At 51.0% G+C, this 17298-nt stretch overlaps 1 protein-coding gene across 1 annotated transcript in view; it reads left to right on the top strand.

Annotated features, from left to right (window-relative positions):
* Positions 1-6911, top strand: part of LOC110585438 (T cell receptor alpha chain MC.7.G5-like) — a 403737-nt gene extending 396826 nt beyond the window's left edge. Inside the window, exons 4-7 of the mRNA XM_044918383.1 lie at positions 3008-3259; positions 4797-4841; positions 5614-5721; positions 6373-6911. Coding sequence (XP_044774318.1) covers positions 3008-3259; positions 4797-4841; positions 5614-5720 — 404 coding nt within the window. The 3' untranslated portion in view covers position 5721; positions 6373-6911. The remainder of the gene's footprint in view (positions 1-3007; positions 3260-4796; positions 4842-5613; positions 5722-6372) is intronic.
* Positions 6912-17298: the final 10387 nt, after the last annotated feature.

Raw genomic sequence — 17298 nt, 5'->3', positions numbered from 1 at the left:
CCTCCCAGGGCTCTAACAGATGGACCCCTAAAGACCTCCAAATTAAAAGTGATTCATTTCTTGTCTTCAGACAAAAAGAGATGGTTGTGCTAGAGGTACATGGGAGCGGAAGTAAAAGGGGTTAAAAAAAAATCAAGTTTAAGAATAAGTACCCAGCTTTTCTTACCAAAAAGTTCTGATAAGCAAGAATTTTGCAAATCTGATGGTTACTAGGCCATTTATTTATCCAACAATTGTTTCTTGAGCACCTGCTATACGGCAGACACTAGGTGAGCTAGAATTTTTTCTCTCAAGTCCTTTATGTGCCCTAGATGAGGAGACCTTCATCTGAAAACTCTTCATATTGGCAAGCAGGTGAAGCTCTATTCATCTAGGGCACATAAAGGACTTGAGAGAAAAAATTCAAGCTCTCCAGATCATGGCAGCCCCTGAATTTCATGCCAGGAAATTTGGGCATTATTCTATGGGCACTAGGGAGTCCCTGAATTATTCTGAACAAAAAGTGGTGCAATCAGCTCTAGGTTTTAGACAAGTACTTTGGAGGATGAGCTTGAAAAAGAGAATGGGGGGACAAGGGGGAGGGGAGGGGAGCAAGAGAGGAAATGAGAGTTAAGGAAGCTGGACAGGAGAAACAACAGCAAAAATGCAGATAGGGAAGCCCAAAATGAATGAAGTCTTGGTAAAAACAAAACTTGAGAGCAGCGAAAATCACCTCAAGTCTTCTGACTTCGTTGATTGTTATTTCATGTTGATCTCTCACTAGCGAAGTTGAGCAAAAATTGGCCTTTCCCTGATGGAGTCACCCCCCACCTCACAGACTTAAAGATGGCTTTTAAGGCCCACAATCAGCCCTTTCCTCAAAAATCTCATGTTCTCTGGCATAGCTCTCTCCAGACCAATGCTGTCCAATAGAACTTTCTGGGACAATGGAAGTGTTCTGTCAACCTGCAGTATCCAATATGGCGGCTATGATGCTCTTAAAATGAAGTTTTAATTTTTTTTTTTAAAGATTTTATTTATTTATTTGACAGAGAGAGACACAGCGAGAGAGGGAACACAAGCAGGGGGAGTGGGAGAGGGAGAAGCAGGCTCCCCGCAGAGCAGGGAGCCCGATGTGGAACTCGATCCCAGGACCCTGGGATCATGACCTGAGCCGAAGGCAGTCGCTCAACCGACTGAGCCACCCAGGCGCCCGAAGTTTTAATTTTTAATGGAATTTTAATTTGATTTCATTTGGGTTAGTTTTAATTTAAATAGCCACATGTAGCTAAAGACTATCATATTGGACAGCGTGGTCTAGACCTTCTTCAGCCTGACACTTATTGGCTCTAGGACTTGAGTGAGTGTTTAACCAGGACTCAGAGTTGGACATCGGGCCCCCACCACAACCCCTTTTCCCCTGGCAGCCCAAACTGCACTGGTGGCACCTTATCCTCTGCCTTCTCCTCAAGGCCACATTCCCTCACCACTTTCATACCCTTCCACATCCCCCTTCCCAGTCCCACCCGTGACTCCCACTGAGGACTAACAAACCCATTGGGGTATGCTGGTGGCACATAATGGCTTCCCGTCTCTCCTTTCCCTGTAAAAGATTTATGCCCAAGGGCCTTAACCCACAGTGATATCAGACCCCCACCCCCAGCCCCAGATATGGGGACATTGGAAAGAAACAGGCAGAATCCCTTGGGGCCAGAGCTTTGGATGTCCCTCACATGGGACCATGGACCCATCCCTGTTCTGCTCCAGAGACAGCCCCACACCCTTGACTTGACACCTTTGGGATGCCTTGACTCAGCAACTCAAGGCCATGCCAAAGGCTGATGTCCCTGGTTTCAGGTCCAGCTGGAAGTCTGCATTGCCAAGGCCACCCTGGCTGGCCTCACAAGTGAGGTACACCCCTGGCCTGAGAAACTTTGCATGCAGGGTGGGGAGCTGTGGGAGCAGAGAACCACAGGGGCAGGAAACTCTAGTCCCAACCCTGCTGTAAACTCTCTGGGTGGCCCCAATGTGTTAACCCTCCCAGCAAACCTCTGTTTCCTCTTCTAAAGGCAGGAGGTCTGAAAGAATAAACAATGAGAGTTACATTAAAAACACAAAATCCTACAGAAATACTGAAGAATGATTCTCAGCAAAAGGAAAAGCCTCCAGCAGCCCCTGCTTCCTGGGGGTGAAGAGTAGAAATGGACTGTATATAACTCAGTAGCACATTATCATGGCAATATCCTGGTATTATCAAGAGCTGCAGTTACTTTCATTTGTTCAGTACTGTTAAACATAATTTTATAGAGAGAAACTTCTCCTTTGATTTTCAGAATAACTTGGTTAGGAAGGTGGAGGAGGCAATGTCTCCATTTTACAGATGAAATTCGTGACCCTTAGGGAGCTGATGTGACTTGTTCAAGGCCTTGTATCTAGTGAATGGTAAAGCCAGGACTGGGATGCGGGTGTTCTGATTTATTGTCTAAAACTTTTATCAATGAGAAATCTGGTGATGTGACCGATCTTCCATCTTAATACCAGCCGATAATAAACCTCCAATTCCTGTCCATACCCACCCTAATTTGGGGGAGGCCACCCCTGATTCCAAGACATCTGGTTTGCTTTGCTGGGCCTCTATTCTAAGCTTGCTTTGTCCTGCCAGACCAATGTTGTTGCTTACTAGTCCCGCTGTGCTTTTGAAGAAGTTCCTATTAAGTAAAAGAATGAACAGTATCATTAAGTAGCCCTGCATTTCTGGTTTCCTTGAATTGCAGGCAGGGCCAGGCAGAGAGCCTTCCCTGAGAGCCTGGCCTCTTGGCCAGGACTCGTGGCTTATGCTTGGCCCTGACTCCCAGTCCACTTAGAGCAACTGGTTTCCAGAATGTTCTTTCCCACCTAAAGCCTAAGAATGTGACTTGCCAGCCCCATGGAGCCCTGCTCTTGCCCATCACTGGCATCTGGCCTCAGGCCTGGGTTGGGGCAAGGAGGGAAATGAGCATCTCCTAACCTGGGTTCTTTTGGCCCACAGATATCAAGGTCCCTGACCCTGCTGTGTACCAGCTGAGAGGCCCTAAGTCCAGTAATATCTCAGTCTGCCTGTTCACCGATTTTGATTCTGAAACCAATGTGCAACAACCGCAGGGGCCCACGGTGATCGGCTTGAACAGTACGGTGCTGGACATGAAGGTGATGAATTCCAAGAGCAATGGGGCCCTGGCCTGGGGCAGCACCGATTTGAAATGTAATGGTACCTTCAACGAGGAATTCTACTCCAGCTCCGGTGAGTGCGGCCTCAGTGCCTGTGTAAGCCGAGTCTCCCCACTCGGAGACACCCGGTTCTTCCGGGAGCTCAGGTGGATGGCATCTAAAAGCTGCTCTGATGGGTGGTCTCGGCCTCATCCACTGTCAGCAAAGTCCCTCTGCTCTCGTTACTGAGCATCAGTGCGCTCCATCCTGGCGGGTCGCAGAATGTCTTAGGCAAAGAGCAGAGGGGGAGAAGGTGGCGGGAAGGGCACTGGCTTCTCACCCGCCCTGAGTTCCTGCCTCCCTACCTCTGCTCAGGCTGTTTGCCCCTCGCTTCTCTGCCAGGCCCCCGTCTAATGCCCTTCTCCGAGATGCCTCCCCTTGGTTCTGCCTCTCTGCCAAAGATCCAACCTTACCCAGTCGTTCATTCATTCAGCGAACACTGGTTGTGCATATACCACGTGCCAGGTGCTGGAGTGGAGGAGTAAATAAATCAGATGAGGGGTCTGCCCTGAGCAAGCTCCACTGTAGCTGGGGGAGGCCGTCCATCAGCAAGCAGAAATCTAGAGAACTTCAGACTGTAACATGTGCTTTAACTTGGGGGTGGAGGAAACAGCCAACTTAGGGACAGAGAGTCTGGGAAGGGCTCTCTGGGGAAATGGTAGGTGAGATGAGAGTTAAAGGGTAAGCAGGGAGCGGCCGGGCCGAGGGTAGGCGGGGCGCCTGTGGAGGCCTGACTCAGGGGCCCGGTGAGAAGGGGAAAAGTAGCAGGACAGGAGCTGGACGGAGTGGGGAAGGGCCACATCACAGGGCCTCCTAGGGTGTGACAGGGCAGCCACTCTCCTAAGTCCAATGAGAAGCTACCGATTTGGTTTTTAAGTAGGAGAATGACATCCACTTTACTTTTTTCAGAGAGCACTCCGACTGCTGAGTGGAAAATGGATTGTAGGGGCCAAGAGTGCAAGCAGAAAGGCCAGCTGTTGCAGCAGACAGATGATGGCGGCCTGCACAGCGGGGAGCAGGGCAGTTGCGTGGCCAAGACGATTTCAGATTCAAAGGGAGAACCGTGCAGGGGTGCGAAGGAAAGAGGAGATCAAGGAAGGTGGCTGGATTTTCTGCCCCAGCCGCTGAGTCAATGACAGCTCCATTGACTGAGCTGATGACAACAAAGGAACAAATTTGGAGTGCAGGGGTGGAGACTCTGTGGGACACAGGAAAGCATCCACACCCCTCATGGCACTTGTCACTGTGTGGTGTCTTACTGCCTCTTTCAGACTGCAGACTGGAACCTCCCCAAGGGCAGGCTGTGTGTCTGATGGTTCCTTGTGGCCTTGTGTCGGGTGACAGGTACTTTGCACAACCAGTGTTCGTGAAGCGAATGGAGTGGTCCCTGGAAGCCAGAGCCAGTGGCTCTCCCAGCAGGGGTCCACAGGTGACAAGTCCCCGCCAGACCTCTCAAGGAGAGAGCATGGAAAGCCTGTAGACAGAGGCTCATCTGCCCAAATCCTAGGAGGTCTGACGTGGGAGAGTCAGCACACTCAACTCTAAGAAAATGTCTTTGTTTCTCCTTTTAGACTTTTCCTGTAATGCCACTTTGATAGAGAAAAGCTTTGAAACAGGTAAGAGAGGGGTCTATCCCAGCTTCAAGATGTACCCACAATCACCCTGACTAGATAGGAGAGGGGGGAAGGGATATGTGGATCTGGAATGAAGTTAGGAAGAACGAGAACATTCTTGAATCAACCAGGCTCCTCTCACCATCTCTAATGTTCTTTCCCCCTCTAGGGGGAACTAGGATGAGTCTCTAGTTTCCCTAGACCCCATGAATCACTCCTAGGGCTGTGGAGAACCAAAGAGAGTTTCTCCATAACCCAGCTGTGATATTTCCGACTGGCTCATGCAGAGCCCTGAACTCACCAGCTCCTCCCAAGGGCATGTTCCCTCTGTAGCAGTAGCTGGGGTCCTGCCTTCTTTCAAGAAAAGCAGCAGAATCCATGTAGGTGGGGGTCTCGTCTCTCAGGATCCCCACCACTCCCGGTCCCCTGCCCTGGGCCCGTCCATTTCCATCTGAGCTGTTTTCACGGAATTGTCCCTCTTGGGGTCCAGGCACCAGCTTCTCACTCAGAGACCCAGACCCAAGGGATTACAATGAGTTCTGAGCCCTGCCCCATCCCCACTCCTGAGGGATGCAGCATAAAATAAGGACTGAGTGCAGCTGGTGTTTTCCTTTGAAATGGAATACTGTTGACCCTGGAGGAATACACAGATCTGTTTAGGAAGGGATATACACCCAAGCTCAAAGGGAGGGGTGGGCCAGGAGCTAAACCATGGGTGGGTCACAGGGGCTGTGCAGACCTCCGGGGTACGTGCGATAACCTCTTGGTTTTGCAGATATGAACCTAAACTTCCACAACCTGCTAGTGATCGGGCTGCGCATCCTCCTCCTGAAAGTGGCCGGGTTTAACCTGCTCATGACACTGCGGCTATGGTCCCGCTGAGGTGAGCAGGCGTCTCAGGTGGGAATGCGGGCTGCGGGGGTCTCAAGGTGGGTCCCCAAGCTCTTGCTTTTAGGTCCTAAAGCGGGGCCCACCAAACTCCTCCACTTTTTCTGGTTAGGGGTTTGTATTGCTGATAACAGTGGCCTAGAACATTGCTAGGACTCCTCAGGGGACAAGAGGCACCTCAGTTGAGCCATGTCTCCCCTACGAATTAGGAAGAACAGCTGTTATTCTCCTCGTTTTGGAAAGAAAGACGCTGAGGCCAAGTCACAGCAAGGGCCACCCACACAGGAGTGGAAACATAAGAGAAACGCAGGACCCAGACTCATTTAGGCCCATGCCTTCTATCGTACCCTGTTCACTGCAAAACCCAGAGGGACCCCTGCTTCCTTTCGTCGTGTCCTCTGCCCCCAGTACGACGCGAAGATACTATGCTCCTATTATGCCCTAATCCCAGCTAGCATCTCCATACCCTTCTCTCCCTGTATCCCTGGTCATCCTCCCAACAGGTGCATCCTGCCCCACTACCATCCGCAAGAACTCCAGTGTCCCTTTGTTCCTAGAACTCTATAAATAGAGGCATCTCCATCCACGTCCCTAGCTGTCCTGTCTCCTCGGTATCCAGCCTAACCACTGTTCTTCCTCATCCCAGGTCACCAAGACCGTGAGAGAGCCCGGCACCCCCTCGCTCCCGACTCCCCACCCTCCCCCCCCCCTTCAAGCAGAGAGGCAGACTCTCTGCCCCCGTGGACAAGAAGGCTCCCTCTGACTCTCTGGCCCCACTGGCAATGGCCATCAACCGGCTCCCACCCGATAGTCATGATCAAGATGCTGAAGAGCTGCCGAACACTGCCTCCACGCCCTCGGTTCCCACACTGCTGCTTGTCACAGGCCGGACGCTCCGGCAAAGGCAGGGGGCTGCTATGGAGAGACGCGCTGCCCTCCCCCCCCCCCGAGATCAACTCTTATGTCCCCGGGGTGAGGCATCCCCGGTGGGTCCTCTTGGCCTCTAGCTCCCAGAGAACGCTGTGAGGAGTTTATATTTTTTAAATAGTGTTCATCAGGAAATATGTATCACCCTTTTTCCCCAAGATGTGGGGGAAACTATTGTAGAGGCCCTGCTGTGCTGTGTGTCTGAGCCACGTTGTATATTCTGCTACCCATGGCTTCATTAAAGGCAATATGAATGAGCCGGGACAGTGCTCCTGTTTGACTGGGTTTGGTCAGGGTCACGTTCGCCTTGCTATTGATCCCTGGCTGGGCAGAAAGAAACCAAGGCTTTTGTCCTGATGTCGCTCAGGAAGCCTAACTCAACAAGCTGCTGAAGTCAACCTCTTCCTGGAACGACCTCTAAAAAAATTCCACTTAGAAGGCTGTGCTGGGGGCCAGGCAAATCCACTTAAAAGTTAAGGTCCCTGCTCTTCCGTTTTCCTGCCACACCACTGGGCCACCCGTAGCAGGAGGCCCATGCCCATGACTGATCAGGACTGGCAGTGGAAATTTGGCAGACGGGGACCACACAGCAAGTATCCCCAAAATGCCACCCACTGTCTCCTGCCCTCCGGGACCATTTCCTTTGCCTTTTCTCTCAGACCAGATTCCCACTGAAACTGTGCATTGCCCCCACAGATTCATGGCTGGGGACCACCCACCACTCCTCTGCCTGGGTCCCAACCCAATGCCCCAACTTTGGGGTGCCCAGTCTAAGCAGGGGAAGGGATTGAAGACTAGCCAGACTTCCTACTCCCCACCCCCCAGCCTGGATATAAGAAATGAATCCTCTCCCCTCAAGCTCAGGGACTCTGCCAAGGAGAGTCTTAAGCTCTCACCTAGCGGACAGGACGTAGGGCCTCCTGGGGCCCCTGGTATTCTTCTGAGCCTGAGTGCCTTTCCTGAGGTCATGGCCACTGATGGGAACACCCCTCAGAGAGGCAGCCACCCTCCTCACAATTACTGCCATCAAGCCCAGGGCTTACCGATTTGCAGAGGGAAGGGAGGGTCCTGTCCCCAAACACCTCTATGGTTCACGCGTGTGTCTGTCTCCGACCGAATCAGCCAGAAATCTGCAAATCCTCCCAGCTACAATTCAGGCCTGCATCTTTTCACACGGATAGAGCCACCAGCTCGATAGGGGTCTGGGCATGTCCCTCCCTTCCATGAGCTCCAGGGTTACCGTCTATAAAATGTCATCTAAGACTGGGAGGCTGCATGCACCTCTGGTTCTGTGGCCTCTGTGGAGGGGGGCGGTCATGGAATCCTCAGTTCTCGCTGAGCCCCCTCATCTGTAGCCTATATGCACGTCCCTTTAAAAATCACTAAAGGGGGGCGCCTGGGTGGCTCAGTTGGTTAAGCGACTGCCTTCGGCTCAGGTCATGATCCTGGAGTCCCGGGATCGAGTCCCGCATTGGGCTCCCTGCTTGGCAGGGGGTCTGCTTCTCCCTCTGCCCTCTTCCCTCTTGTGCTCTCTGTCTCTCATTCTCTCTCTCTCAAATAAATAAATAAAAAATAAATAAAATAAATAAAAAAAATAAAAATCACTAAAGGGGACAGCCACAGAGGACACCCTGTCATTGCGGGTCCCTCTCACACACAGGAGGACAGGTACCACCTTCCCAAAGGTGAGGTTCTGCCCCCTGCGGAAAACCGAAAACTGCCTCCTCATCAATGACACGATGCCAGAGATCCTGCCATTGGGAATTTCTTTTAATTAAAGCATTCTCCTCCCCCTATTAAATGGAAATGCCCCTGGGAGGGTTAATAGAGCAAGCCTTTATTAACCGTCAAAAACCTAAGGCAAATTAGTTTATCTTTCTTTCCTCCTGAAGTAGTAATTCACTTCGGTCTGTATACAAAAGATCCAGGCAAGGGATGTGTGTGTGGCCAGGGAGGCAGCTCTACTCCTCAGAGTTTGCAGCAAAGATGCTGAGGCTGAAGGGGACACGGGGGCTGAGGGCAGGGAACAGGAGCAAGGACCCTGGGAGGCAGTGAAGGGGCTAAAGACAGAGCCCTCCAAGAACCTGGGAGGAGGCCAGGGGAACTTATGGAGTCATGCCATCCCAGGGCCCTCAGTGGCCAGGGCCCTGAAGTCATGGACCCCAAAGGCCACCCAAGGACCTATAAGGTGATGGGCAGTGGCTGGGGATCCACCCAGACCCACGGAGGGGGCAAGGGTTCCTCCTTCCGGGCTCAGCCCAAGCCAAGGGTGACAAGGCCTCAGGCACATAGGAGGCCATCTGGAAAGCAGGGTCAGCACACCCCCTGAGACATTTCCATCTCAAACCAGGGCTCCTCGATCCCAGCAAGAACCTTCCCTCAAGGCTAAGGCGGTTAAGCCTAAAGGCAGTTAGAGTTGAGTCAGAGGGCAGACAGGGAGCAAGTGGGTGTGCTGAGGGGGTGATACAGAGACTCCCCTCCTCTTCATCCACTCTGTTCTCACCTCTGCCCCCACCACCACCTAAGGTGTCAGAGGGAATTAAAATACCCTTATGAGGAGGCCCAGACAAAGGGTTCCTGTGCACCCTAGGAGGTCAGCCCTGGGCCTGGGGTCACAGCAGCAGAGCTCCTCAGGGCAGTAAGGCACCAAGCACTGCTCAGCCCAGAAGGAAGAGGCTGCTGAGGAAACCCTGAGACACAGTCATCACATGCATTCAAAGGCCCAGCCCTAGAGAGGCCCAGGCCTCATGAACAGAGACCAGCCTCAAGGAGACAAGTCCTCTGTCCCACTAGGGACTGTGTCACCAAGGCCAGCTGTAGAATGGATTTGTCTGGATAGATATCCTCCTGCCCTGAAGAGCTTAATTAAGCACAGGCCAGCCCTGGGGGCAAAAGAATGAACCAAATGACTTCTCACCACCCCAGTTCTAAGATTCTAGAAGATTCTCTGACACTTCACCCAGAGACCTGCCCCCTCAGTGTAATTGGAATCACTGTCCCCTCAAGAGAAGGGGGCTAAGCAAGTTGTGCTTCAGGAACACCCTGAAGTGGGGTGGGGTCTTCAGCTCCAACCGAGTGACCCCTTCTGCCATGACCCACCATTGGAGAGGCAGTCATCTGAGTCTTGAAGGGTTATCTTCTTGGTTTGCCCATTAAAATCCCACTCCCGTGGGTCACATGGAAAGCCTTAACAGATACCACCTTAGTTATCAATATCTTGGCAAGAAAGTCCACTCAACTCTGCACTCCCCAGGATGGGCAATGTATCTGGTTCATCCGTGGGTCTGGAACACCTAGCCCATGGCTGGCACACCACTGATGCTTAAGAGACACTTAACTAGCAAATGAACAAATAAATACTTAGCGCCATTAGGCACTGGGAAGGAAGCCAAGTTGGTGGGGGCCGTGGGGGGAGCATAAGAGAAAGGAAAATGGAGATGAATAGATGAGTCAGCTGGGCGAGCCACCAGTTCACCGTTTTGCCAAGAGCTAAGAGTAACCTGTCAAGAACTATCAGGGAAAGCAAAACCTGAGTGATGGCCCATTGGCCAATGAAGCCCCCGGGACGGGCAATCATCCAACAGAGTCTGGAGGATGGTACCCAGGGCGCCAGGAAGTCGGACGTCGGGTCACTGCACAACCATTCCAAGGTCAGGGGCCAAAGGTCACATCACATTCCCCACATGTCCTATCTTAAAAGCGCTTCTGCAGCCTACTTCCTGGAGTGGTGTGTGGGACAGAGAGCTCCTGACTGAGGGCGGACCTGGGGAGCAGCCAGGTGGGGCCGGGGGTGGTCACTCTGTTAAGAAGCGCACTGACCTGCACTGACCCTGGAGGACTTTGTGGAAGGCCACCTGGTTTCCAGACTTCATTTCACCCAGACACACACACACATGCATAAGGTTTCCTCTGAGTATCACCCGGAGAGCTATATTTTGAAATTAATAAACAGGTCAGACACTGAGTCAGTAGCCAGAAGTAGGACAGGAAGTGGAAAAAGTCTCCCACTTCCCGCCAGGTGTTTGGGGGCTTAGGGCCTCCCCTCCCCATTTCCATGACGTCATGGTGGCCCCGCGGGGCAAAGGGGCACCCTTTGAAGCTCTCCCGCAGAAGCCACATCCTCTGCAAAGAGGAGTTAAAAATACCGAGTTAGAGATAGCATCGCCCCAGGCCACGTGCCTGGGCCAGGCTGGCTGGGCCGTTACACCGCCACCGACCGCAGGTGCGACGCGGAGACGGGGAGCTGGGAGGGGCTGCACGCCCCGCCCCCGCCCCTCCTCTGAACCGAGCCCTAAGAGCAAACCTTGACCTCACCTGATTAAACACTTGCTTAATACCGGGCAGGCCCTCAAAGCTTCCGTCCAGCCCACCCTCCCCCAAGGTGTGGGGGCCACATCTGCCCCCCCCCACACACACACACACACACAGCTGGGGCTGGCTGGTTCTCCGAGGAAGACCCTTACTCCAGGCCGAGGCTGAAGTGCCGGGTGATGGCCCGGACAGACATCCGCCTCTCGGAGACCAGTAGCCCAGGGCGCGGGAGACCAAGAGGCAAAGAAGGAGCCGCAGAATTGAGACCAGAACCCGAGACGCGGAAAACGCGCCGGGTTTGCACGTCCCGCTCGGTGGTAGTGTCCCCCGCCGCCCAGCTGGGGGCAGCAGCGCTCCACCAAAAAGGCCTCTTTCCCTTAGTCCGTTTTATTCTGGGGAAGGAAAGCCCCCAAAACTTGGGGAAATCTCCTTCAGATGAAAATAAAAGGGCGGGTGACTTTCCTTCCGCGAACGGAGCCCCTGCCCTTTGCCAGGCGCTGCATGGGGCTCCAGAGCTTGGGTGATCCTAGCACCTCCCATAGAGGGAAGCGGCAGGGGACACTACCTGCCCAGCATCATCAGGCTCACTCACATGAAGCGCTAAAGGAGGCGGGGTGGGGGAGGAGGGGGGTAGGCGCGGGGGCTAATGGGAGCCTTAGGTGAGAGGTGGGCATTCAGAATGGGGAGCCTGGACTGGCATCTAGAGTCCACGGCTGCCCTGGCCTTGTGCCCGGGGCAGGTCACTAACTGCCCACAGCCTCAGTTTCCCAATGAGAGCAATGCTCTCTGGTAGGGTAGTTTAAGAACCAGGACTTTCTTCCACCTTGCATTCCTGCCACCTGCCAGACCCTGTGTCAGGCTCTGGGGATGGTCTCTGTACAACTGTAGGACTCCACACAGATGAAGTTCAAGAACAGGCAAAACTAATCACCAGTGATAGAAATGAGAACAGTGGATGCCTCTGGGGTAAAAGGATTGACTGGAAAAGGGCATGAGGAGAGTTTCAGGGTGGTGGAAATTATCTGTATCTTGATGTGGGTGATGGTTAACGTGGGTGTAGACTCCTCTCAAAATGTGTCAAAATGGACACCTAAGACTTGTGCATTTTGGTGTATGTCAATTTGATCTCAATGAAGTACTGTTGCTATTAAATACACAGTTTCGGTCCTCAGTCCAGTGAGTACGTGGGCATGAAAGAGACGCGTCAATTACTGCACTAGCATGATGGAGATTTTCCATGATCAGATTTTGGGTACGAGTCCTCGGCAGGAGTCAGGAGAACCACCCCTCACTAGTCTTCAACATTTGAGTCCCAATTTTTCATCAGTCCTGTGGATAAAATATAACGTAGTCTGCCTGCCTCTTGATGCCATCGAAGGGATAAAAGTGTCCAAGCTTAGGAAACGCACATGTTCAGGGAAATACATGGGAAGAGGGACGGTGAGCCCACAGGCTGGCAGGCTGGCCCACCACGCTGACCGAGGCCAGCCTCTGGCCAGCTCCAGGCTCCCAGGCCCCACTAGTGTGTGCTGTTTCCCACAGCAGGTGACCCCTCTCCCTTCACCATGGCCCTGGGGGCTTCTCGCCACACCAACAGCCACGTTTTCTTGCTCCCTTCCAGGAGAGCTTGATGGAGAGCCTGCCAGAGACAATGGCAAGGCTCAGGCCGTTTCTGACAACAGCCACCACTTCTGGCCCCAGAGCACTCTAGGGTGTCCTCACTGCTCCTTGCTCACCCGTTATTCCAGTGATTTACCAAGCAACATGGTGGGGCAGCATCCTTATCTAGAATCTTTTCCGCCCAATGGCTTGTTCGACACCAAAGCAAACATTATCTCCTCTGATCTTCACCATAAACCTAAGCAGGAGGCAGAGTCCGGATCTCCGTTCACAAATGAGGAAGCAGGTGAAGTGGCTTTTGCTGGGGGATCACAGAGCACGAGGCCGGCAGCACCACTAAACTCAAAACCCCTGGTTTTGCACAAAGCCCTGTGGACACCCAGTACCACCTGGTTCCAGATGCTGCCATCAGAGAGGAAAGAGCCAGAAAGGCCTGGGGTCTCTGGGCTCACCCAAGACCACTGTCTTGTATTCTGCCTGGATGTCCCTTCCCTCTTCTGTGACTGTTTGCACCTACTTGGTCCCCCCTTCAGGATCAGACTAGAAGGCAAAGCAGAGGCCTGCACTTTTAGTTGTTAGTCCCCTGAGGTAACACTTTTCTGCACACACAACTCCGCTACTCACTCATACAGCAGCACAAGTTAGCAAAGTGATAACGAGGCTGGCCGGGCCCTCGGCTCTTCCAGCGGTCAGATCTCAGCCTAAAGGTCACCGTCTCAGAGAGGGCTTTCCTGACCACTGCTTCTGAGGAGCTCCCTCCCCAGCTCCATTTACAAGCACCTCAGACTGTTTGTTTCCTCCACTCCCCATAGAACAACATGATTCTATTTATGTGCTACTCTGGCTCTCTTCCCAGCTAGGATTTAGGGTGCAGAGGGGGGAGGCACCTGGTCTGTTCTGATCACCTCTGTATCTCTTGTACCTGGCACTGAGTAGGCATTCAGGTATTTTTTAACTAAATAATGGAGTCATAGAAACACGGTGCTCTCCCTCCAGATGTGTCTTACTAAATAATAGCCTGAAACTAGATTGGGGGGGAAATGTTGCTAATTGTTGAAGCTGAGTGTTGGGCACCTGGGAGTTTATTTTACTAGTCTGGTGTGTGCACACGCGCGTGTGTGTGTGTGTGAGAGAGAACATTTCGATAATAAAAAGTTAAAAGCAAAGTGGTTCATCCCTGTTATTTAAAAAAGCAGAGCAAGCCTGAACAGCTAACCTAAATGAGGACTCCCAGCTAAGTCTCTCTCCTCTGGGGAAAGAGGAAGGCCCTCCATGGCCGCCATAGTCCTGTCCCAAAGCCAGTAAAACTGGACGTGCCTCTGAGGGAGAAAATCAGTATGAGCGAAATGATTCTCAGCGTTTCTGATTACTGCCATGAGAGTACTGTGGAGCAATTACATTAACAAGGTACTCTCACTTACATTTTGTTGGGACAACGTGTGAAGTATTATTATCCCCATGCTTATTATTTTATTATTTATCGCAGTCAAAGCCTAATCCAAATGCTTTGGAATAAGACAGCAATAAGATTCAGACCCTAACACTTGCAAACTGAATTTCCATTTCCTCCTCTGGAAAGGAACACCACCTCCCCATCTCATGGGATTTATAGGGAAACATAAATAGCAGGAGGGCTGTTTATGCCATTCCAGACACATGGTAGACACTGAATGCTAGCTCACTCACTCCTGGACAGCGAGGGCTCTGTCTTATCTTTTATAACCCCATGCAGTACCTAGGTGCCTAATTATTTGCTAAATTCTTTTTTTTAAGATTTATTTGAGAGAGAGAGCATTAGCGGTGGGGAGGGGCGAAGGGAGAGGATGAAGCAGACTCCCCGTCTGAGCAGGGAGCCCCAGGCAGGGTTCGATGCAAGGACCCCAGGCTCAGAGGCAGATGCTTATCCAACTGAGCCACCCAGGTGCCCCATTTGCTAAATTTTAGAGACAGCACAAAAGGTCAATACAGACGATACATGGCAGAACGGATTCTTAAATCAACACTTTCCAATCAAGCAAACTGCTTTGCAAAATGCTTTCTACAACACCAGGCTGCCCGGGGGCGGGGGGGTGGACGGGGGGCTGGGAAATATACCTCTTTTTCATCCCATTGACAGAAGTTTTGCAATAAACTTGGACCTTCTTATTAATTCAATGTAAGCAAATAAAATGTTTTATTTTGCTCTTCAGAAGCTTCCTCCTACTCTTTTCTCATTTCCTCATTTAAGAAGCCTTGTTCTGGGAAGTGCTGCCTAACCTCACAGGAGAGATCCATTTTTGATATTTGGTAATTTTTTTAAAAATTAAGTGTAGTGGGACGCCTGGGTGGCTCAGTCGGTTAAGCGTCTGCCTTCAGCTCAGGTCATGATCCTGGAGTCCCAGGATCGAGTCCCGCATCGGGCTCCCTGCTCCGCGGGGAGCCTGCTTCTCCCTCTGCCTCTGCCTCTCTCTCTTTCTCTCATGAATAAATAAATAAAATCTTTAAAAAAAAAAAAATTAAGTGTAGTTACAAAGTCATATAGCACTCAAACTTTAGTCTAGACACTCCGAGCCTCTGGTAACTGGCCAGTGCTAGCTCTCTGAGCCTCCACAACCAGGGAACAGGCCTCTGTGACCTCGTCGAGTGTTTTCCAACCATCATAACAAAAGTATTTGAAGCCCGAGATGAAAGGGTATGATCAAAGAGGCCAAAGGTATAGGCTGCAAAGAGAAGAAAACACAAGAGATGGTTTCCACGTGATAGGGGACAGGAAATGTGTGGGCAGGAGGTGCTCCAGGCTGGGCTTCCCACCACTGCAGAGAATGGTGGGGAACAGACTATGTACAGTGGTCGTGGCAAATGGCTTCCGGCCCCACAAAAGAGCACAGAAAATAAAAATAAACCCACCTCATAAAAGGTGTTGAGCTAGAGGCAGCAGGAAATGCTGCTACTCTGTATACCGTAGTACTCAAAATCCACTCGTTGGACATGCTGTGCTGAGCACCCATGTGGAAGGTCCATGGAGAGGCATCGTCACAACACAGCTGGTGGGTATTAAGAAAGGTCCAGAAATAGGAAGAGGCATCTAATGAACAGATTACCTATTCTGGTTCAGTGCCTCTCATCTACCATGTCTTTAGTTGCTTCAGCTAAAAAAAAAAAAAAAGCACTAAAGAATCAGAAACTCAATTAGTGGAGTGGACTAGGGGGTAATAACATTCTTTTAAGCTTGAAGGAATAGTTCCACAGCTATTTCTTCTGGATATACAGAGTTGAGAACCACTGAGCAAGTCAACAGCAGCCTAAAAACTAATGAGTCACTTGTAATGAGCTTTTAACTAAATTTAAACTCAAAACTCCAAAAGCATTCTATAGGCTTTTTGCCCTACACAAATAGTGAAAACACACATCAAAGATGAACGTTTCCCGTCGATGGTCATTGGCTTGAGTAAATTATCTCTGAGGCAATAGATAATCTGATAAATGGGAACTTGCTATCTGCCCCACATATCTCAAGATCATTGAAAGACATTAACAAAACCTGTACACTAAAGGCTCTGAAAATTGAAATGTCTTCCTTGATAAGATTCTTTTTTTAAGATTTATTTGAGTGAGAGAGCGGGGGAGGGGCAGAGGGAGAGGGATAGGGAGAATGCCAAGTAGACCCCCCCCCACCCCCACTGAGCACGGAGCCTGAATGCAGGGATTGATCCCATAACCCTGAGATCATGGCCTCAGGGGAAACCCAGAGTCAGGATCATGGCCTCAGGGGAAACCCAGAGTCAGGATCATGGCCTCAGGGGAAACCCAGAGTCAGATGCTCAACTGAGAGCCACCCAGGCGCCCCTTCCTTGATAAAATTCTTGTTCCCAGTTTACAATCCAGCCTCAAAGTTCACTTTTTTATTCAAAATACGTTTATCAATCTAGACCAAAAATAATCTAGACACCTCCTGATAAAGCTATTATCTGTATATGATTTAAAGCAAATTACATTGCTCAATCATCATAATTTTCGTGAACTAGAATTCCTAAGAATTATGAGATACACCAAAATTTGAGAACCACTGCTCTAGCTCAGTGCTTCTCAAACTTTAATATGCACATGAATCACATGGGACCATGTTAAAGATTCTGCTTCCACAGGGTCTGGGGTGGGGCTTGAGGGCCTCCTTCTCAACGAAGACCCTAGGTGATCCTGCTCATCGGTGAACTCCACTTTGAGTAGCCAGAATCCAGAGCAGGGCTCCTCCAGTCTGGCTGCACATGAGAATCAGCTGGGTAGCTGTACAAAGTACGGATGCCACCCTCAGAGATAATGGGTCTGGGATGTGACCTGGGCATTGAGAGCTCACTTTTAAGTTCCCCAAGCGATTTTAATGTGCAGCCAAGTTGGAGAACCTCTAGAGCACAACTCATCATCTCAGCAGTCAGCTAAATTTAAATAGTGGAATTCTCAGCATAATTTAGGTCCTGTATATAGCACCGAAGATGGAAACAGGGTTGCTAGCACGATACATATAAACATGCCTAGACTTCAGCCAGCAGATCCACTGCCCTACACAAGCTGTGTCGGGACTTCTGATCTTCAGTTTCTTCCCACATCTAATGAGGACTAGAACCCCCGAGACAGCTGTAAGAACAAAAGGAGAGAATATCTGTGCAAGTGGTTTGGAGAGGACTATTTCCTATCAACAAACATATATACAACCCTCACTTTTTGCACTCAGCTGACA

This window comes from Neomonachus schauinslandi, chromosome 9 (assembly GCF_002201575.2).
Source record: "Neomonachus schauinslandi chromosome 9, ASM220157v2, whole genome shotgun sequence".
In the NCBI taxonomy this organism is placed as follows: Eukaryota; Metazoa; Chordata; class Mammalia; order Carnivora; family Phocidae; genus Neomonachus; species Neomonachus schauinslandi.
The sequence above is the reverse complement of the archived record's forward strand: the minus strand, read 5'-3'. Positions and strand labels throughout refer to the sequence as shown.